Genomic DNA, 22,362 nt, shown 5'->3' on the forward strand with positions numbered 1-22,362 from the left:
CTGGTGTTTTTTCTCCTTCAGTCACCTGAGCAGCCACATCCCAAACCCAACACGCTGTGAAAACCAATCCCTGCCTACACCCAGCCGGATCTGATGTGCTGACGTGTCGGCTCCTGAAGCCCAGTGCTCATGCTCCAGCAGCAGAATCGAGCCAGGCAACGGGACTGCCAGCATGGCAGCAAAACACTTTTATCGACAAGGCTTTTTATTACTTCTATTTAATTTTATCCCAGCTGCAGCCTTGGACAAAAGGTTCTCCAACTTTAAGAGATGCGCCGATGAGGAGTGCAGCAGTAAGTTTGTTGGGTTGTAACTACTAGCTCGTTAGCTTATCAGGATCCAAAGATGCATCTCCCCATCCCGAGCTGCGGCTAACTAGCCATAAACTGCGCCTTATCTCTCGACTTGGTGCCAGTCGATATTCATGACCTTGATTAACCTCTTGCGCCCGCTGTGATGCTGTCTGGGCCATGTGTTGCTCACTGAGCACGCGGCAGAGGAGTAAATAGTTCGGGGGGATCGTGTTCAGCCTGCGTTGGCCGGTTGCCTGGCAGCTCCGGCCTGCCTTGCTAGGCGCTAATGTTAGCAGCTAACGCTAACAAATTAGCCGGCTCAGACAAAAGCTGTGATTACGTATACGTTAATAAATATACAAACAGTAGTGAACCTGTGTTGAAACGTGCCGAACCACTATAAATCCACTTGAGCTTGTGTCACTATCATTTCGTTGACAGCACCACGTAACTAAGACGTAGTTATCGCTGGGTTGTGTTACAAGCTAAGAAGACTTAAATTTAACGTTAACGTTCTCGGGTTGAGGTTCTGTTGGCCCAGTTTGCGCACCAGGGTCCAATCACAGTGTTTACCAGAGAAACGTGTTAAAGTGTGAAACACAATAAGAGAACAAATAGTTTTAACATATTTTTTATATAGTGATAGCAGCAACACCACAACCAAAAATATGACAATATTCCTTCTTTTTCTACCATCTTATCATGTGTAACTACTTGCTTATTATGCTAAACAATAATGTAATAATAACAACAACAACTGATCATTGGCTCAAGCTGTTGATATTTTATTGTTAGTTACCTTTTGTTGCATCCTGCCTAAATTTGTGAACTTAAGGAGATTGTTTCCTAACATTTATGGAACTGCTCATATTTTCACAGTGCTTCTGTGTCGAGGAAAGGCTGTTAAAGATTTCTCAGGACCCGACTGTCGCTTCCTGTCTTTTAAGAAATCTGAAACAGTGTATGTATACTACAAATTGTCAGGAATGAGGGAGGACATGTGGGCCGGAAGTGTAAGTAGCTTATGCTTATCTTATCAGTGGTCAATAAAACCTGGTTTGGCCTTATATTGCTCAACATGTTGCTACTTTGTGATTATGAATAGGTTGGAAGCAACTTTGGCTATTTCCCAAAGCATCTTCTCGCAGTGAACCATCTATATACTGACAAAGAGCTTGAAGTTCCAGCCGAGGTATGAACATATGATGCTGCGGTCAACTGTCTAAACTTGAGTTGCATTGCATGCATTTTGAAATTTTTTTCTTTCTCTTTTTTTCAGGAAACAGATTTTGTCTGTTTTGACACTGGATTTGATAAATTTGATAATTACAATATAGATTTACTATTAGGCTCATCACTGAAGGAGAGCGAAAGTGAGAATAAGGGAATATCTGACCAAGTGCCAGAGGACACTCACACAAAAGAAACGCACTCATCGTCAGCACAAGAGGAACCTGAGAGTGAAAATCCAGCTGAGCTTGATGACAAACCAGAGGTTTTTGGTAAAGTCCCAGACAATCCAAGTGCCTCTTTACACAAACTTGTCATGGCAACTGAACTGCCTCCAACAAAAGTAGTAGAGTCTGATACATCAGCTCCCCTTGATGCTACTGGAAAAGCTGCTGAGGGCGTATCAGGCGTAGTTGTTGAAAATGTTTTAGAACACAGCAAAGCCAAAGATATACCTACAAAATCCGAAGCGGAACGTGGGCCTGAAGACGTGAGGATGAAAGAAAAGGAAATCAAACCTGTCCCAGTTTCTGAAGGAGTGAAAATCCCTGAGTTGAAAACAACTTTTGGAACAACCTTTGATGCTGTTACCACAGATGAAGAAATCACCAAAAAGGTCACCCCATATGAAGAGGAGGAAAGCAAAGATGTGGAAAGTCATCCTGACGCTGGTGATGTTAGGGAGGAAACCCCATTGCTTTCTTTCTCAAAAGAACCTGTCAATATTCCTGCATCTGACTCCTTCAGACTGCAGGAAATTCCTACAGCAACGCCTGATGATAAACCTGTCCCAGTTTCTGAAGGAGTGAAAATCCCTGAGTTGAAAACAACTTTCGGAACAACTTTTGATGCTGTTACCACAGATGAAGAAATCACCAAAAAGGTCACCCCATATGAAGAGGAGGAAAGCAAAGATGTGGAAAGCCACCCTGAAGTTGGTGATGATGCTAGAGAAGAAACCCCATTGATTTCTTTCTCAAAAGAGACTGTGAGTTCTCCAGCATCTAAAACCTTCAGACCGCAGGAAATACCTGCACCAACGCCTGAAGATGAACCTGTACCGGTTTCTGAAGGAGTGAAAATCCCTGAGTTGAAAACAACTTTCGGATCAACTTTTGATGCTGTTACCACAGATGAAGAAATCACCAAAAGGGTCACCCCATATGAAGAGGAGGAAAGCAAAGATGCGGAAAGCAATTCTGAAGCTGGTGATTATGTTATAGAAGAAACCCCTTTGATTTCTTTCTCAAAAGAACCTGACAATATTCCAGCATCTGACACCTTCAGACTGCAGGAAATTCCTACAGCAACGCCTGATGCTAAACCCAAGGCAGCAGAAGAAAAGAACATGTGGACGTCAATTGGAGATGCAGTTTTTTCTGCTGTCACTGGAGTAGAGACAACAACACATGATGTGAGTTCAGATGATGAGGAAGATGAAGAGGAGGAGGAGGAGGAAGAAGAAGAAGAAGTTGTTGCAACACCCCTTTCAAGTTTTGACGAATCTAAAATAGACGGGAAAGAACCACTAAATACAGATCCACAAAAAGTACCAGAAGAATTAGGTGAGACCCTTCAGGATCCTCATGAGCTTAGCATTGTTCAGGCAGAGGATGAGGAAGAGGATGCAGTCAGTGATTCTGAGGATGAAAGCGATGAAGACGGAATAGAACATGAAACCGATTTGGATGAAATCTTAGAACCTACTGACGAAACTGTAGAAACAGATAATCACACAGAGGCTAATGTTGTGACAGTTCATTCAGTATCACAAGCTCACATTTCAGCAAACCCTGAGGTTGAAAAATCAGATAGTAAAATAACATATGAACCAGAAGGAGATGAGACTGTAACCAAGGTTTCAGAGACCATTGAGGATGTGACAGATACACAGGACAGCAGTCCTGTGACCGAAACTGTGTCTGCTCAAGAATCAACCACTGGAAAAGATCAGGGCTCTGAAAAGGTGCAGTTAAATGATTTAGTCAGGAAGGAAGAGAGGATGGTAGATAACAGCCTTCCTAGTCAGACACATGATGCCTTGGTCAAAGATGGAGAAAAGATGGTAGAAGAAGAAACTATAGTAGATGCCAGTCCTCCTGATCAAATTAACGACCCTTCACCCAATCACATTGCAAAGATAGAGGATGCTAGTCTTCCTAGTCACAAACATGACACAGATTTAGAACATAATGACAAGCAACAAGAATTAGTGGATGAGCCAGAGGTTCATGATGAAGTGGATACAGAGGAGACGGAAGATGAGGATGATACAGAAGAGGAGGAAAACGAGAATGAGGAGAAAGAGGAACTACTTGAAGATGAAAATGCACTTTTACTCTCTCAGTCAAATGAGACCGACTCTGAAAAGCCCCCACCTGAACCGGTGGTTCCGGACAGCGAGTCGGTGCCAGAGCCAGACTACAGCGACAGCATATTGAGACTGACTCTGCTGCGAGAACACTTCACAGAGGAACAAATGCTTCGATTCCAAAAGCTTCTGGGCCTCAAGAATCTGATCAGAGCGGAGGCCATGTTCTCAGACCTGGACACAGAGCTGCGGGCTACTCGTCTGTCACACGCGAGCACCACCACACAGGACATAGAAAATGCGCTTGAGAGCATCCTGGAGGCCTCAGAGACTACCATCCTGGATGAGATCGAGAAGATGCTGGATAGCCAGAACTCGAAATACAACCATGAGCACCAGATGGATACGACGGGTTTGGACGAAGAAGCAGATTTACTAGATGGTTTTCAAGAGCTTGCATTTAGTCTACGGCACCAATATTCAACATTCAGAGACAGCACCCCTGTAGCAACGGAACAAGCATCAGACATTGACCAGGGTAGGTTTCATTATTTATTTTATGTTGTAACGATAAAGGCTGAAGGATGTACGGATCTTATTTGGGCAGTTACTCTCCCTTGCATGTTATTTCTCTAAAGTTGTTGGAGAAATGGATACTGTAGCGTCCATGAAGTGTCTCTTTAGTGTCTGCTCAGACCGAGATCGTATTTCCTATATATCCACAGATGTTCTTCTAGTTTAAAGCGATAGCACTTCTCAGCAGAACATGTCTCCAGTGATTTTATGTGATTGAAAATTTACTGGCATTAGACAGTAGAAACATAATTCTTACAATATCTTTTATTATAATTTCTTCTTTTATTTATTTATAGCAGGCAAATAGCTTCTTATTGACACATCACCCACGCCTTTGATTCATTGTGTGAGCGCAAACAGGGAGACATCTTTTGTTAAAAAGTTCAGTTGTGATATAAAGACACTTCTAACCCTGTATAATATTGTTATTGCATTTATTTTTCTTTTCACTGTAGATAAACCTGAATTAAACATTACGGACGTTCCCCACCTACTTGAAGAAGACGTGGTTGCCAGTATCACCGAGAACGAGAACAAGAACGGTGACAACGTGCCAGTAACCGTTCACGAGGAAAGGCCGGCTGTCACCAAAGAGGAGCAGGTGGGCTCGGATGCCGTGCACGTTGGACGGGACATCAGCGTGGAGGAGGACGGTGGCCACTTCAATAAAAACAAGGACAATCAGCCCGGCTTCAGTGAACCAGACGAAATGCAGAAGATCCCACAAGATACTCTGGAAAATCCTTTAGATCTGGGTCTTGGTGTCAAGGTGGAGAACTCGCCCTCAGGTTGGTGGTTTAGATGGAATCACTGTCTCCCTTTTTCCTCTGCGTGATCTGGGTCTGCTTTGGAGTTTTGTAAAACATAACAAATGCAATATTGACTTTGATTTGTAAGGCATAAGTTGAAATATGAGCAGTTGACTGATGGGGAACTTTTGTCCTCCAGGATCTTTGGACTCAATGGAACCAGTATCAGAAATCCATGAGGAGGAGGTGGGCTCATTCTCAACTGGAGCTGCAGTCATGAGCGGCTTGTTTTGGATGTGCAAGAGAAAAGTGGAGGAGTGGACTATTACAGTAAGTCTAAGAGTTATAAGCTATAGAAACAATTTGAGGGTGGACTGGACAAGGACAGATTTAAATTGCCTAGTTTTTTGAAAATAGAAAGGAGAACAGACTATTGCATGAATTCGTTGAATCTCCGATTTTCCCACTGCTCCTGAACGCCCCTCGGTCTTGTTGACTGTCGCGGTGAAAGGCTGAAGTTCAGCGCTGCCGGTGTTGAGGTGGCTCTAGTTCAGCCGATGGGCCTCATTCTGGCTAAAGGCAGATTATTATAATAAGAAAACCCGTCATATATTCTCAGTGCTGTCAGTTTAACGTAACGCTTGTGCCTTACTCGCTTTTTGTCCGAAGGCTAACGTCTCAGCTGTTATCGCGGCAGCTTCCGTTTATTTTTTTAATAGTAACATGGATTCCGCGGCTTATTCGTGAGCCATCTGTTGTTACGAAGCCCTCCTCAGCACCTGCACCTGCTATTAGAAGGTGTCAGTGTTTCTACCGGCGCGTCTTAACGTTGGAGTTACGCAAGCTTTAAGGGCTAATGCTAGCGTAACGGATCAGTATAGTTTACCAACGCCACCGCTAACGGGCAGTTAGCCTGCTTGCTAGCTAGCTAGCTAGCTAATATCTGTCAACTACGGCAGCTAACGCCGCAGGGCCAGTTCCGCTTTCGTGGTGGGTTCTGTCATGGAGAGTGACACCGGGGCTCGGGTCGTAATGGAGCCGGATCACCTGTACACGTTCGTTCTAAAGTTGCTGCAACATGTAAGTGACAAATTTGAATGTGACAAGTGCTCGCGATGCTATCGTGGCCTGCTGACGTGTAAATAAGCAAATGGTTGATAGTAAAAGTTTACACTCCAAGCTTGGTTTTTGTGATCATACCGTGACAGCTTGGGTCTACAATCCTGCATGTGTGTCCTAATATAAATAACAGGTAATGTTTAATATTTATATACTGGTTAAAAAGACAAAACAAGAAAACACAGTAACAATTGAAGGCACCATGGATTGTGATTATTTGACTCTGTCCCCAGTACTCAGTGTGTGTTGCTGTCTAAACTGCCTCACACTCGGTTCAAAGGTTTCTTCGTGGTTTGACTCTTGGCACAGACTTTTTTTGTTTGATAGGACCTGATAAAAGCCACAGAAGGAAGTGGATAAATGATGGGTCTCTGTAGTTCTCGAAGCTCTGCCTTTAATAATTCTGGCCTGTGACCGATTTGTTGTGGGATTATTGATTTTCCTGTACGATGAAGCTCACCTGACGTGTAGTTGTGAATTGTGTGTGCTTGAATTTGAAAGTGTCAGGTGACTGCAAAACTGTTTCCTGCTTTCTCTGGTTAAGCAATGTAACAGGTGCGCTTTAATGTAACGATCATGGTTTCAGTGGTGCAGTTTTGAAGGAAGCAGCAGAAATATTTTAAAATATTTTTTTTGCCCATGAACTATTCTTTCAACACATAGAACATAGTTTATTAATGCAATGCTTTAATAGCGATAATCTTTACTCCCAGTGCTGTAAATGGAGTAACAGATCACTCGCTGTTGGATTTTAGTTAATGAATACACATCCTTTCGTCTGGGAGCAAATGTTTGCCCTGTGTATCTGTTTGGGGCTTGAGCTATTTCAGATGAAATGTCTGATAAATATCCATTGCTTTCTCTTTCCTTCATTCCTCCCTTTCATCCATTTTTACCTTTTCTTTTTCCTCACCACATGCTACAAAATCACTGTGTTTGTGCGCCATTAGATGATTTCACTACTGCCAGATGAATGGAAGCCAGGAGAAACCTTCTTCGGCTGTCCCTGGCAAGCAGTTGTTGCCACTGCTTTGGTTGGAATAATGAGCTTCACCCTCTTCTTCTGGAGGACTGTGTTGGCAGTAAGTCCTTGATATTCCTGCGTTCAACTCTGCTTGTTGAGTATTATGATATGTCACTGGGAAAAGGAAGATGTAACTATAGGTTTATAAGCTTAGTTGCAGTAAGATTTTGAATGAGGGGTTAACTACTCATAGATTTAGACTATACTATTTTTGAGTTGGTACATGGTGATGGTGCATTCACAGTAAATCTTATTAATCCAGTGTTTCTAATATTTTAGGTAAAGAAAAAAGAATATCTTGGTAAGTTGTAATGTAAATTCTTTTAATGAAATGCAAAAGAGCATGTGGATAAAACCTGACTGATCATGTTTTGTTGCACTTTGTATAACAGTGGATGAAAAAAAGCTCACAGAGCAAATCCAAGCACTGAAAAAAGAGAAGAATGATGTTATGGAAAAAATGTCTGAGTTACAGAAACAGGTGAGAAAGATAATGTGAATAAATGATCTGACTTTAAAAAACATTGTAATTGCTGTTTTCTTGTTTTTAAGACTGAGCATCTAAAAGAAAGTCAGAAGCAGTCAAAAAAAACTGTCAGTTCTACAATGAAAAAGGTTGAAAACCTGGAGGTGAGTGCTACTGAACATATGAACAACTTTGTCTTGATGTGTTCTGCTGTGTAACAGCTTTAAAGAAAAGGAAAATGCATCTTTAACATTATACCTTTTTGCAGAGTAAAGTGTTGGAGACAGAAAAACAGAATGAACGGATGGTTGAAGAAAAGAACACGTACATAAAGTTACTGGAAGAAGAAAGGGCAAACTCTCTGCAGAATCAAACAAGGGTATTTTTTTCTATAGTCCATAAATATTCTCTCTTTTTATAACTTCAGCTGTTTTTTTAAACATAATTTTAATGGTTTTGTTCACAGATTGATAAACTTGAGAAGGCAAATGAAAAGCTACATCTCAGCAGGAAGAAGATTCAGGAAGCGTTTTCTAAGGTACAAGAGTGCAGAGTCTGATGAACCTAATGAGAAAAAGATTGAGGTGGAGCTTTTGGTTTTTAAATGCCTTCATGCGTTGATCACAGACTGCTGTTCTCCTGGATGAGGCCAAAATCCGTGAAGATGCTCGAAATGTTCATCAGAAAAGTCTTGAGAAAGATTATACAACTCTAAAAGAAGAGAACAAAACAGTAAGATGATTTATTATTTCTTATATTCTTAATTTTAAATTCTATCATTGTAAATGGGATATAAATAATTTATCCCTGCGAGACATTTGCTGACTTTGGATAATTTCTCAATACCCTGTTATCATGTGGTGTCCTCTGTCAATTCTTTCAGCTTAAAACCACTATTAAGAACTGGGAGGACAAACACCTGGAGCTGAGTGAGCAGATTAAAGTCTATCACAAGTCCCAAAAAGATCTTGAGGACTCATTGGTTCTCAAAGATCACAATGTGGAGGTTGGTCAGTTTTTAAATCATGCTCTTTTCATTACTATCTTCTAGCCTAACTTAACATAACATAACTTGACTAATCTCTAATAAAAATGTCTTACTTTTAGGTGCTGTCTGAACTTCTAGCTGACCTTGACGCTTGTGATTTACAAAAGGTCGACAATAAAGTTTTAGCCAATGGAGAAGTTGCACCTGGTAAATTGAAGTCTTTGGCTCATTAATAATGAGAGCTGTCTGTGCAGACATCCAGATTATAGTGTAAAATCTTATCTTGGGTTGTGTTTGACGTTTACAGACAAGAAGACGGCCATAAAGAACAGGATCAAACAGATGATGGATGTTTCCCGGGTGAGATGTCAAGAAATTAGGACTCACTGTATTTAATGCATGTAAGAGAAATGTGGAAAGTGAAGAAAGAAGAATAAGTGCTAAGGTACATTTATCTTTTTTCTTTCCAGGTCCAGACGACTCTCAGTGTCGTGGAAGAGGAGCGTGATCGCTTCATGACCAAACTACTGAATGAAGAAAAGGCCAGAAAAACACTGGAAGGTGTGTGTTGGTGTTTTGGTGTTGGTGTTTTGTATGTTTTGTAATTGAGAGGTTAACAGGCTTTGTGCTAAATGTGTGGATCCCTGGTTCTCTAAGTGCATGTGTAAAAACTATGTTTTTGTGTTTTAACAGAACAACATCAGGAGCTGGAGCATTCTATTGCAACGCTCAAGAGCGAGAAGAGCCACGTTGAAAACCAGCTGACGATCCTGCAGCAGAAAAATGAAATCATGGTTGAAATGTACCAGCAGAAGGAAAACGCTCTACAGCAGTAAGTGAAGCATTACTAGAAGTCCAGTCTCTGAACAACAGAGGCGGTGCATTCATTATCACCGGTTCCATTTCAAAGACTTGTGTTTCTGTGGCTACGCAGGAGATTAACAAAGGAGGAGCTTGAGCGACGCAGCAAAGAGAATCTGCTCTCTGAAGTGGGAGGAAAAGCTCTCGAGGCTGAGGAGCAGGTGAAAGTCCTCAGGCAACGCATTAATGAAATGGAGGAGCAGATGAAGAAGACAGAGGAAGTCTACAAGGAGCAGGTAGGTCCTTAAAAGTTTAAACCAGGAAACACTGAACAAAATGAAATCTGAACCCGTATTGTCTTTTTATTTTTAGATAAAAGAACAAGAAAACAAAACACACTCAAACTGGGTATGTTGCATAGAAGTGCTGTCATATGCAAATCTACTAAGTGAAGTTATTTAGATTAAAGAGCTGTATTGTTGCTCACTAAGCGTCTCGCTTGTGTCCAGGTGAACGCCCGTAATGCAGAGAGAGCCCTGAATCAGGAGAAGCTTGAATCATCGAAGCTTAGGGAGAAGTGAGTTATCAAAATAGCTCCACTTGAGGCGCTTGAAATCTGATGCTGAGCCATTTGATTTTGTCTTCTCCACAGACTGGCTGTGCTCACGTCCCAGCTCAACGACCGCCGCGCTCCTCTCTTCAGACCCAACTCTGGACAACCCTCAGGCCCTCGGCAAGGTGGGTCCACCACATCCGTTCCCCTGTTCCCCTCCTAGACAGTAACAAAGTCCAGATAAGATGATCTCAACTCACTTTACTTCCCCCTGGAGACCTGGAAATATTATGTTGGCCGTTGCTCTTCCTTCAGTAAATGGATGGTTTGATCATGACAGGTGACTCATACGGGCCCTCTCCTGTGAGTGGGGGAGCTCCGTCCCCTCCAATAATGATAGAGGGCCCCAGGCGCCCTCCTTCTGCCCCAGTGGGGCGGCGAATTGACCCGTATGGTGAGTCGCTGGAATCTCTTCACCCTCTTTACTTGTCAGTTGGACATCACCCCCTGCTGTAGTCTCACGTTCCTCTGTCTCCTCCTGCTGGTTTGGCTCCGTCCTTTCAGCTGTTTCTCCTTCTTGAGTCGTTCTTTTATTTCTTTGTGATGTGTTTCACCTCTTGCACCTTCTTTGTGTCTTCAACCCCATTTTTCTGCTCCTCTTTTTTTGACCATAACAGTTTTTTGTAGTTGCTGTTGAAAGAAGATTTCCTATTTTTGTCTTTTCAAACTCATGGATGAAAGATTTTCCCCTCACAATAATTACTTTCTTTCTTCTTTTTTTCTTACAAGTGAGTCCTCACTAGACAGGTGCAATAGAAGAGGCTTCTTCATTCATTGTCTTGCTTTTGTCTCCTCTTAGGTCCACGACCTCCATCAGATCCTCATGGCCGTTACGCTGAGAACAAACACATCCCTGGGATGGGTATGTCCTCTGCAGGCTCTGAATTTAAATGAGTTCCTCTTCGTTTGGGTTTTTATCGTGCTGTTTCCCCCCTTTCAGACATGATGGGCCCCCGCAGCTCATCACCAGCCAACATGGATGTGTCTGTAAGTGTTTGTGTATTCTCGTTAGGCTCGTTTTCACAGGACACAAACTCCTGCCTTCATGTCAATTATATGTCCTTGCTCTGAAACAGACACAAGCAGTAAATCCACAGATTAAAGATGAGGCTCAGGCTGAGGCCTCCACAGAGAGTCCAGAGCCAGTGAGTACAGAGGTTGTGCAGCCGGGGCTTGGTGTGAAGGTCTATGCACTCCACCCCCGTCTTCCCTCAAACTGGGCTTGGTTAACATATTTAAAGCAGTTTTGATTAAATCTCTACTACTCGACTAAACGTTTGAGCTGAGTGTGTGGTTTCACTTGTTGTCTCGGCAATGCAGCGATTGCTTTCATCATGTTAAATGTCAGCCTAACTAAAATATAGAATAGTGTAAAAGTAAGTTTCAGGCAGTTAAGCATTTTGATGAAGCACTGCTTTCACCAAGAATCGTGGTGTGTGGTTTCTGGTCGTGGCTAAGTGCACTTTTGTTGGGATCAAGTTGTGGTTTGAGGGGTTTTTAATGCACGGCTACAGTGTGCTTGTACTCACTCACTCCCTTTCTCATCATCTGCCTTCATCCGTCTCCTCCAGGGTCCTGGATCCTTTCTTGCATCTCCAATCCGGGACTCTCCTGGACCGATGGTCCAAGGACCCCTCCCTGGCCCTGGACCTCACGAGCCACTCTTGCCTCCTGGACCCCACGGACGTCTGCCACCACCCGGAATGTACAGACCCCCACGACCTGGCCCCTACCATCTCCCACCTGGACCCCACGGTCCTGGTCCAGTTATGCCTCCTCCTCTACATGGGCCTCCACTACCGGCCAACGGACAGCCAGGAATGCCATTGCCTGGACCAATGGGAGGAGATTTTGGACCTCGACCTGCCAACGGTCACACATTCCTCCCCAGACCAGGCCCCGGCCTTATCCCTGATCCTCGGGGTCCATTACCACAACACTTCCGTCCCCCTCTGCCTTCTCATCTAGGGCCACTTCCTCCACCAACCGGTACAGTCTGTCTTCTGTTTTTTTCCAATCACATTCAGTTCATATTAAAGTGTTCATACAGGAACTAAATCACAAAGCATTTTACGTAAAGTCAGATCTGAAGGTTGAGTCTTATACGTCTGGTTTCTGATAAGGTGACTCATTTATTTGTCCTACTCAGGTATCCGTGGACCTATTGGACCACGGCAACCCCTCCCTCCTGACATGCGATTCCCAGGCCCACATGACCACACCCGCTCACCTATGGACATGCCCCCAGGTGCCCCACCTCATCCAGCCAATGCTTATGGTCAGGCTCCACCCAGCGCTCTCCACAACTCGGTGGGAGCTCACAGTGGACCCAGACAGGACCTGCATATGAAGCAGGAGGCCCCTCAGGACTCAGTGAAGCCAGCAATGGTCAAGCCTTAAAAATACCACCAGCTACATCACCCATCACCTTGAACCGTTGTGTTGACATACCAGATACAGTCCAAACATAGGTCATGATTATTTTCATATTTTAGTTCTAAAATAAAATGTTTATTTCAGTTATTTTTAAAAAAACATGGTCCTACAATTAAAGCATCATCATTAATCGTGTGTATGTTGAAAAGAGTTGCCACTTTTTTACAAAGCCTATTGTGCAATAACATTCATTATATGCCATAGGATTTGTGTTGACCTTCTGAAAAATTATATAGCAGCGATTTTTTTTTTTAATTTAAGGGGCAAGATTTTTTTAAATGTCATTTCCTGTGGAAATTATTTTAAAATAGAGGAGGGGTGTAGCTTGTAGCATTTCAGGAAAACCACCATTTTCCCAAAGCTGTCGCTTTAGAATGAACTGCAAAGCAAATGTGTAATTTGATGGCCAGATGTATAACTTATTTTACTATGTTGGTAGAACTTTTAATAATAAAGAATGTAAAAGCAGCCTCTGTTGTTGTAAAACTGCTTCCACCGGCAAATGAATGAATGCTTTTGCTCTGTATGATTCGATGAGGCCAAAATAAGCCATACATCTGTGCTGCTATCGAGATAATCAGAGCATTTCAATGGAGAGCTCCTTGTGTGTGAATCAGAAGCCGTTCAATGTCCTGCTATGGTGTCGGTGCATTCCCTCCCTTACTCTGCACTTTTATTGTCACACACCTATTCTACCCTTCAGTAGAAACAGAAAACCTGAGGCATTGCTGCTGTTCTGAATAGTTCATTTTTTAGTCATTCATTGCGCAAACCGTATTTAAAGCTATGAAAGTTTGGTAATGTAACTTTCCTCATTTGTAATTTGTTAGGAATCAAAAGCAATCTAAGTGTTTGAAACAATCCCCCTCTTTCAGTCAAACCACAATAATGTGTCGTACTGCACACACCGTTTTTAAATGTCGCAAAACAGTCCTGCATAGAGACATTACAAACAGAAAATCTAAACTCCAATGATACAATCTGGATGTTTTAATGAAGAAAGTCTTTGCAACTTTAAAAAAAAGGAGACCATAAAATTCAAGGTAGATTAATATCACATCTGTTTGTCTGCTGGTAAAGATCCACTTGTTTTTTCATTAACTTACTGATAAGTACTATATTAATGTGTCGGGTGACTGGATGTCACACTAAGTTCAGTCATAGAGATCAACCAAACAATTATTACCTCCTCCACAGCTCAGATTTATGATTTTAGTTTCACACCTTGAATGGTTGAAACTGTCTTGTTAATGGTTTTGCACTCTTCTTTAATGTGTTGCTGTGGTTAGTGACTATATGGAACACAGTGGAGCTCTAGCATCAGCAGTTAGCAGCTAAGGGGGTCGGATCCCACGTGGAGACCAAAGCTGAGCCTAAACGTAGGCTTTAAACACAACCTCTCTTTATATCAACCTTGAAAAATACATGTTCACACCTTGTGCTTTCTGGCCAAGTGGCAAAAAGCAATAAACACCAAAAAAAGAGCACAAAAATAAACAATGGGACAATGTGAGAAAGTGACAAATGTACCATTTAGAGGCCTTTTGCAAATGTATGTTACCATTTTATAATTAAATGCATCACAGAGTGAATATAGAACTTAATTATTAAATGGTGAATATATAAACATTAGCTTATATTTTTATAGATCGTGATTCAAATAAAATATGATTAACCAGTCTATAATTAATTCATTTATTATTTGATTATAATTTAACACTACAAAATACTGACTCCATAAACACTTCAGAACTGTCACAGCATTAGAAAATGCACCTTCGCGTCCTGATGGATCGACCTGCACCTCTCTGTGTTACTGCCCACAACCTGCCACAATGTTGTGTACAGTCAGTAGCTGCTACTGTGTTCGGCTGAATTCACCGTCAATACAAACGGCCCCGACGTGAAAAGTCACACTCCATAAACTCCTATTGAGCACCTGCAGAAGCTCACGTCGTGTCCCACATGCTCGGACCGTGAGCTACGGAAGACTGAAAATGAGGTGGTTTAAGCGTCTCAGTTCATCACTGACATACAAAAACATAGAAAAATGAAAGTGACCTCGATTTAGTACTGCTGCATCTGATCGGGGCGAGGCAGGGGTTAAAAGTTCAGGGCGTGCTCAGACTTAGCTGTCCTTTTGTAATGTCTGGTGAAGGTGGAGATAGAGCGGTTTCTTTGTGAGAAGCTGCAGTTTCTTCCTTTTGAAGTCCGTGGGCTTTTTGTACCTGGAACGCAAGACGCCACAGTATGTATTTCATCGTGGAGAAGGCACAAAGGGATCATTCACGTTTAAATCTGAATGGACTCACAGTTCGATTACAATGGGCCCCGGCTTGATCTCATCCATCTCCAAAAAGGCAAAACATTTTGTGCTGGTGAATCTCTTTTTGGGTTTGTAGTGTTTGAATTCAAAGAAGATAGCTGCTCCTGTTTTAACACACACAGTGGGTAAATGTGTTTGGCCTCTAAGCGTGGGCCTCAGGGGCCTAATAATGCGTCATTACCTTTTGGTAGTTTCTCCAAATGTCTCTGGATCTCCACATCCACATTGAAGTGAATGTAGGTGTCCTCCTTCCTGGTGGCAACAGGCGTGTCCTGCACCGGGTTCAAATCCACGCCGTTTAAATCTCCAAACAAAAGAGCAGAGAACATCATCACGGAGACTGTAAAGACAGTGGTAGAAGCAGCTGTGGGGGTCGTCACAGGTTTAGGAGCGGCTCTTTACCTTTGACACTGATAGTCATGTAGGGGTCGATGCACTGCCCCGCGTCCTTCAGTCCAATTTTTTCAATCTTTATCGTAAGCAGCGTCATCCCGGGCTCTGATGGTAACCGTGGCAACAGGGTACCTGTACAGAGCAAAGGTGCAAAACTCTGATTAACCGATCATGAAGCAGATCCAGGATTTATTCTGTTTTAGCTCTGACTTCGGTCGCCACCTTTAGTCTTTAGCTGCTTGCAATTTATTACTAGCGAGTGATAAACGACACGGTTTTAGTCACAAGCTGTGGTGAGAACGTGTCTGTCATGCGGCCGAGAGCACAAATCCAGGCAGAAGCCGTACCTTGCGAGGCTTCACATGAAGCGGGCGGGAATGAGCGGTGAAGCCATGCAGGCGCCGACAGAAGAAACAAGAGGACACACAGTCAAACAGCCACGAAGAACAGGACAAAATGCTGCCACTCAAACACTGATGCACGGATGCAGCCGTCGCTGGAGGACGGACAGTACCGGGGGCTCGCGGGGGGAAGGCCTCGGCCGCGCCCCCTCCTGCTGCTGCATCCTCCTCCTCCACCTCCAGGTTCTCCTCTTCTCCTGGAGCGAGTATTTTTCTAGCACCGACCAATAAGACGTTTAGTGATTTTTATTTCTGGCATTAGACAGTGACAGGCAAATATTTACCTTAAGGGCACTGGCTGGACATCAAATGGAAATTCTTTGTTGAAGGTCTGTATGTTTTTAATAACTGGTGACAAAAAGCAAAAGTCACACTTAAGATGAACTGTCTCAGAAATGGCAGAATTAACAGCGCAACGCTGTCGAACGCTTACTGGGTTCCAGTTCCTTCAGCTCCTCTAACTTGAACTCTTCCTTTGACTGTGTGCACTGTGGAAAACGAGACGAATACCAGTTAATTTTGTAGCTGCAGCTTTAGGAAGTAACTTAAATAATAATGTCTCTGATACTGAAATCACATACCTGCAAACTGGCACTTCGCATTTCCAGGCATGTTGCAATTTTTCCTAAAGTTTTCTGGGAAGAATTTTTGAAATGAGCAAATCCTCCACTTTTCTCCCCAAAAAATTGCGAGAAGCGTGACAGAAAATTACCTTCTGCTCCTCTGTGAAGTCTGGTGCGTTTGTTGACTGCGCCTCTTTCTGCAGCTGTCTCGCTAGACTGCATTAAGAAGAAAACAGAAGCGCGTTCACGCTTTAACACGCAACTCTTTAATCAAGACGCAGGCGACGCGTCAAGCGGCGGCGCTGCGCACCACTGCGCCCCCTGGCGGCCAAGGCGCAAAGGTCACCGTAATCTAGTTTCTGTTATTAGTGCAATTCTAAAATACAGACTAATCATGACTCAAAACATCGCATCTTGAAACAATCGTAAGAAAACGGCTGCCTTTGTGTGAAAGGCACGACAGATTCCTCACTGAACAGCAATGTAAACCCACCCACAACAATGAGAGGGTGTGGCTGACTATTTCTCAACACTCTGAGGAATATTGGCCCGGTTCTGCGCCGCATGACACGAGACGGAGCCCGTGTTCTCGGACTCGCCCTCGGCTCCCACTGGAGGAAGCTGTGACGGAAGCGTGAACGCGCCGCTCCTGCCACGCCGAGGGCTCGTCCGCAGCCGCGAGACGCGACTGACAGCTGACACCAAGTTGTGGACAAGCGCCGGCTCGACGTGCGCTCGCGCCCGTGCAGATGCGCGGACCGATGGTTTAGAAGGAGAGCGGCGGGCGGGCGGGCGGGGGCAGCATGCCGTCCGGGACAAAACAGCTGGATACACACGTTGAACGCAACTTACATTTGGTACTCATCTATTGCCTCCACTAATTGTCCCCACGAGTCAAAGTCTGTGCCTTTCTTAAAACTGGCGTGCCATTTCTGAACAGTCTTGTGAACATCAGACATTTTCGCAGGGCGGGTACTCGTTGCGCTCTCAGGGCAGCATCGCCGAGGGGGAGGCTCGTCCGCGGGGCTCCGGCGGCGGCGGCGTCGTCAGCCAGCTCGTCTGCGCTCCAGGGGCACGGATGGACCGGTGACACCCGACCAAGCCCTTTCTGCCTGCTCGCCCCGAATTCGCATCCGCCAAAGGAAGGAAGTCCCGCCCGGAGCTCGGGGTGCGCGCGTTTTAGGATACGGGGTCGCCCGAGTTGACGGCAACAGTATTGGTGTAGTACTGCAGTGTAGCGTGCTACAGTACTGCTGCGGAGGCAAAGTAGTATTTAGGTGATAGACAGAGAATGTTGTATTCTCTTTCGCTTAAATCAGGAAAGCCAAAAGGTTTGTTGTGTCAAAAGTTTTAAGACGTTTTATCAGTCATTTTGTATTTTCATAAATAAAAATAGTGTTGAAGTCAGTTGAAACTCTAAGCAATTCTTTAAAATTATTGCTTAATATATATATAAATATGCTTTATTTTTATTGCTTAATATATATATAAAGATGAATGTACGCTGACATAATAAATAATTAAGCAATAATTAGTTATTAATAATATTTTCATTTTTGTTTTCACTTGCACATTATACAGTATTATGTTAATGTGATGTGCTTTTCTTTTCTATTTTTTTGTGAAACCACCATTAAACATATTCAAATAATCGGTGTTATTTTTTAGGGTTACAATGTAACACCTTTATTTTGAAGTAAAACTAAATGTCTTCCGGTTTCTGACGTTCCTCGTCAGACATGGGACCGAGGTCCGAATCACCACTAGTTAATGATGTGTCTTAGGTCCCGTTGTTCGTAAACAGAATGAGATAAAATGGAGAGTGTAAAGACGGAGTCTGCTGCGGCTGAAGAGGACGAGTGTTCAGATTCAGAGGTTTTATGTTTGATGAGAGTCGGGAGAAATTCAGACTGGTTGCGCTTGTTCGACAACACAGAGGTGCAGTTTGCTAGTGCTAGCTAGCTAGCAAAACATTTATCTTTTAAGCCCACAAAAGTTATTGAAACAATCTGAATTAAAGTTCACGCATGGTGATTATATCTGCCTCGTTGTTTAACATTCTGAATTATTTGATATGGGGTGAATCATCCTTTTTTAAATAAACCAGTAGCACACTAGAGCTAGCTTAACTAGCTGGCTGATATTCTCATTTGTTTTGGACTGTGTAGATCACCGTTGGACGTGGAGTGGATGTAACCTACCAGTTGCTGTCTCCAAGTTGTCCGCTGATGATCTCCAGACTGCACTGCACTTTAAAGAAAAGGGAAGACGGACGGTGGACAGTCACTGACAGGAAGGTAGGCACTTATGATGATGTAACATATTAATTTTACTTTAATTTTTACTGTTCACAATAAATACAGCAGTCACAAGACTGTTAGGGACTACAATACATTCAAATAAAGCATATTTGATATCTGTGTATTGTGTTCACTACATTCCTTAAATTATCAAAATAGCAATAGTGTGCATACTGTTCTCTAAAAAATATGCACAGTTCATGTTCTTACTGTACCTATATGCTATTCATTAGTCACTAATAAGGATGCTGTCATCTTTTTTTCTCAGAGTCTCAATGGTGTATGGGTCAATGGAAACCGTATTCCTGCTGAAGAAGCCTTTCAGCTGAAGCTGGGAGACTCCATACAACTTGGGGTTCCTGCATTTGGAAGCAGTGTTGAGTTTGACTATATACTTGTGCAGAGGCCTCTAAAGGACATTAGACACTGTCTAGCAAAGGAGCATAGAGCGGTTGCTGAAGCATATACTCCCAAGAAGTCCAAGAGGAAGTTAAGTGCGGAAGAAGTTGAGCCCTCTACCTCAAAGTCCAAGCTCTACTGCTGCTCTTCAGCGGACAAGATATTTGCAAAACCCTGCCCTCTGCCTTCAATAAAACGCCGGCAGAGGCTCAGTCACACCCAGTCAGCAGAAAGTGGACCCAGCAGACAAGCCCAAGAAGTAGACCGGCCTTCTGATGAGTCCAGAACCTCCTGTGATGTGGACAACTTACAGATGTATGTGAGGTTTATGAGGAGGACAGTCTTGTTAATTAACTAGTCATACTGATAGCAACACACAACAATTGTCCTGCCTCCGAGCACATGCCACACTTGCCAACATTAAACTAATTGTTTTCTTACATGAGGGCACACTTCAAACACAGAATTCCCAGTCGAGTGTTGTGTATGTGTGTGTATGTCATCTACACAATATCCACACAGACCACAACAGAGTGCACGTGTGAAAAAGACTCAAGCGACCCCAGTAAAATATTAATACAGGAGAGGGAGAAATTGTAGGAAGATAGTCTGGCATCATAAAATGTTTTGTCACAATCATTAAGTTAAATAGATTGTTTTCTCTGCAAACACCCTTCTTTGTTTCTGTAGGTACAGCCAGAATATTCTGTTACTGAGGGAACAGGTGGATGATACCCAGAGGCAAGTAGCCTCTCTGGAGGAAGAGCCCCAAAAGGCCAACCTGCTCAGAGAGGAACAGGTCAGGGAGCTGCAGACTCAACTGGAGACTCTCCGAGCCAAAATGCACCGTATGGAGACATTAGAAAAGTCTTTCAGTGAAACCAAGAGGCAACTAGAGGTGAGAGGTTTTTACATATTTATTCATAAACATATATAACACAGAGTAGAGAAAACATAAAATATGAGTTTTACCATTGCAGGCAGAGAAAACACAGCAACAAGAGGAGTTACTGAAAAAACAATTGGATGAAGCCTTACAAGAAGTAAGAAGCATAAAAGCAGAACTTTATTTTTGTGCATGTACACAGGCTTGTTGTATTATGTTAAGATGAATTTATAGCATTAAATTGCATTGTAATGGATTCTAATGTTTCTCTTTCCACTGTCTTTAGCAAAAGAAAGTGATCGATGAACTTTCCCTCTCTCGACAAGGCTTTGAGGAGATTCTTTTGGCCAAAAACAAAGAGCTGGAAGTGACAAAGGTATGTTCAGACTCACTGTCAGTTGTTGTTAGCACATTTTTGCCTTTTGTCAAAAGTTCAGATTGTATATTCCTTAATTTTTTTTCATAGGAGGAGAAAGAAAAGGCAAGAGCGCAAAAAGAAGAGGTTGTGACACAAGTCACAGAGGTTCTCGAAAATGAGCTTCAGTGCATCATCTGCTCTGAACTCTTCATTCAGGTAAGACTGGTGGTTTGGCATTAACCCTGATTGTGTGTGGACACAGACTGAACACAAACAAGCTTGGACCTGATTTAACTTGTGTTTTCCCTTTGTTGTGCTTTGGGATATAAATAGAAAAGCAAATACCACTAAATTGTGTTTTTATCCTCAGGCAGTCATCCTGAACTGTGCTCACAGCTTCTGCTGTCACTGCATCCAGCAGTGGCGCAAAAAGAAGAATGAGTGTCCCATCTGCAGACAGACCATCCTGTCCCAGACCCGCTGTCTGGCCCTGGACAACTGTATTGACGGCATGGTGGAAAATCTGAGCCTGGACATGAAGGCAAGGCGTCAGGCACTCATCACTGAGAGGAAAGGTGAGAGGTGCGTTATCAGTTATGGCATTAGTATCGATAAATATCGTTGGTACCCGTGAAGAGTTTTTTTCAATGTCACAGGGAGGCATGATAAGGCGTACATTGAGGGGAAAAAAGGTTTTGTTTGATTATTGAACACTGACAAACAAGTAGTTATCACTGTTAAATTCTCAGTAACACATCTGACAACAGCATGAAGCAGTCAGGCTCACAGATTATCCATTCAGTATTAATATCAAGCTGACTGTAATTGCTAGCAGTTGTGTGCATTGTTGTGAGCAAAGCACTTTTCTTGTTTTGCAGCAGCCATTTCTGAAGAGGTGATGGTGATCCACGATGACGACAGCAGCGGCGGCTACATTGAGAGCGACAGCGACAGTGACAGCAGCATGGTGTCCATAGATAGCAGACTGAGCTCTGTGGTCTCTACGGACACAGATAGTAGTAGTTTGCCCCCGGAACCCAATTCGTCGTCCAACAGTGATTACTCAGGCGAAAGTTATGACAGCTTTGAAGTTTAACCCAGTTCTTGTGTGGGTTACTGCGCTTCGGACTGTTTGGTGTTTGCCTTTCCCTGGAGTCCTTCCGGGGCCTTTAACATATTGAGCGCAATATTTCAAGTTTCGTAAGGTCTAATAAACATATTCAATTAAGGTTTATATTTTCTTTAAGGTTGTTGATGTATTATGTTTATTTTCAATCAAAGGAATAAAGTTTACTGTGTCATTTTCCAGTTTGTATGCTTTTGAGTCAGTCTTTTACCGTCTTTCAATCCAGGAAATTTTTTAAATCATCAAATCACCTGGAAACGTGTTCTTTGATCTCTCTGGTTACATGTTATAAGAAACCGTGAGACAAAGACAGTTTTACCTAACTTCTACCATGAGCACCCATCACTGTAATCTGTCCCACACAGGCTCCACCCAGAGTGCACAGAGCGGCAGCAGTTCACAGAGGAAGTATTCCTCCTGCGTGGTGGGTGCCTGATGTCAGCCAGTCCATTAGAGCTGAAGAATGAGGGAAGCGTGTGTCTGTCAGGCTGTATTACACAAGGACGACACTGACGAACTCCCTCTGGGCACAGTTGAAACCTCTTATATCTCCTTCCATCCCTCTGTCTGATTCCTTGTGTTGTTGCTTTCACACACACTTTGCCATTTTTTTCTGCATCATGGATGGATTATAACATTAATGTAAACCAGATTCTCAAAATAATTAATAATTTTGTTCCAACTTCTTTACTTTATGATCTACAAAATATCTAATGTGACACAAATGTTTATATTCTGCTCTAAAGTGTAACATAAGTTGTGTATTGTCTTGGAAAAGCACAGATGTCAGTGGCAGTCAACATCTCTAGAGGTGGTATTTACTGATTTGCACCCTCCCACACTGTGTCGGCTGTGCACCCGGCTTGTGTTGTTGTTTCTAAGATAGCTGGACCCACTCCAGTGTGCTCCATCCAAAAGGGCCCCAGTCCATATCCTCGGTCCATCTGCCAGCGTTGCAGAATCCAAATGTTCTTCACAGCATGCTCACACTGAACCGTGTAGCA

General features: G+C 43.1%; 3 protein-coding genes across 8 annotated transcripts; 2 read left to right on the forward strand and 1 right to left on the reverse strand.

Annotated features, from left to right (window-relative positions):
• The first annotated feature begins 34 nt into the window (after positions 1 to 34).
• On the forward strand, positions 35 to 13,074 carry mia3 (MIA SH3 domain ER export factor 3). 4 transcript variants are annotated; one of them, XM_029141620.3, is made up of 28 exons: positions 35 to 293; positions 1,173 to 1,306; positions 1,399 to 1,485; positions 1,573 to 4,372; positions 4,866 to 5,198; positions 5,359 to 5,489; positions 7,229 to 7,360; positions 7,582 to 7,603; positions 7,695 to 7,783; positions 7,855 to 7,932; positions 8,037 to 8,147; positions 8,235 to 8,306; positions 8,396 to 8,500; positions 8,652 to 8,774; positions 8,876 to 8,963; positions 9,064 to 9,116; positions 9,227 to 9,317; positions 9,450 to 9,588; positions 9,691 to 9,853; positions 9,930 to 9,965; positions 10,067 to 10,134; positions 10,210 to 10,295; positions 10,451 to 10,564; positions 10,970 to 11,032; positions 11,111 to 11,157; positions 11,247 to 11,315; positions 11,742 to 12,159; positions 12,320 to 13,074. In XM_029141620.3, exons 1-28 carry the CDS (start codon positions 173 to 175, stop codon positions 12,568 to 12,570), a joined length of 6,024 nt encoding a protein of 2,007 aa, XP_028997453.1. In that variant the 5' UTR covers positions 35 to 172; the 3' UTR covers positions 12,571 to 13,074. The 4 variants fall into 4 exon arrangements, with proteins under 4 accessions (XP_028997453.1, XP_055362510.1, XP_055362511.1 ...); XM_055506535.1 differs by lacking the exon at positions 10,451 to 10,564 and having other exon boundaries at positions 36 to 293; XM_029141621.3 differs by lacking the exon at positions 11,247 to 11,315 and having other exon boundaries at positions 38 to 293.
• A 507-nt stretch (positions 13,075 to 13,581) lies between these two features.
• On the reverse strand, positions 13,582 to 17,436 carry aida (axin interactor, dorsalization associated). 2 transcript variants are annotated; one of them, XM_029141736.3, is made up of 11 exons: positions 17,142 to 17,436; positions 16,439 to 16,505; positions 16,308 to 16,361; positions 16,160 to 16,214; positions 16,011 to 16,074; positions 15,840 to 15,940; positions 15,673 to 15,681; positions 15,335 to 15,457; positions 15,114 to 15,236; positions 14,919 to 15,036; positions 13,582 to 14,834 (listed from the first exon to the last, which is right to left on the reverse strand). In XM_029141736.3, exons 1-11 carry the CDS (start codon positions 17,246 to 17,248, stop codon positions 14,735 to 14,737), a joined length of 921 nt encoding a protein of 306 aa, XP_028997569.1. In that variant the 5' UTR covers positions 17,249 to 17,436; the 3' UTR covers positions 13,582 to 14,734. The 2 variants fall into 2 exon arrangements, with proteins under 2 accessions (XP_028997569.1, XP_028997570.1); XM_029141737.2 differs by lacking the exon at positions 15,673 to 15,681 and having other exon boundaries at positions 17,142 to 17,435.
• Positions 17,437 to 17,998: 562 nt separating this feature from the next.
• rnf8 (ring finger protein 8, E3 ubiquitin protein ligase) lies at positions 17,999 to 21,540 on the forward strand. Of its 2 annotated transcripts, none has more exons than XM_029141697.3 (9): positions 17,999 to 18,227; positions 18,458 to 18,586; positions 18,858 to 19,303; positions 19,679 to 19,886; positions 19,969 to 20,031; positions 20,161 to 20,250; positions 20,341 to 20,448; positions 20,603 to 20,814; positions 21,111 to 21,260. In XM_029141697.3, the coding sequence occupies exons 1-9, from the start codon at positions 18,105 to 18,107 to the stop codon at positions 21,121 to 21,123; spliced, it is 1,392 nt and encodes a 463-aa protein (XP_028997530.1). In that variant the 5' UTR covers positions 17,999 to 18,104; the 3' UTR covers positions 21,124 to 21,260. The 2 variants fall into 2 exon arrangements, with proteins under 2 accessions (XP_028997530.1, XP_028997529.1); XM_029141696.3 differs by having other exon boundaries at positions 18,000 to 18,227; positions 20,603 to 20,807; positions 21,111 to 21,540.
• Positions 21,541 to 22,362: the final 822 nt, after the last annotated feature.

Source organism: Betta splendens, chromosome 24 (genome assembly GCF_900634795.4).
Source record: "Betta splendens chromosome 24, fBetSpl5.4, whole genome shotgun sequence".
In the NCBI taxonomy this organism is placed as follows: Eukaryota; Metazoa; Chordata; class Actinopteri; order Anabantiformes; family Osphronemidae; genus Betta; species Betta splendens.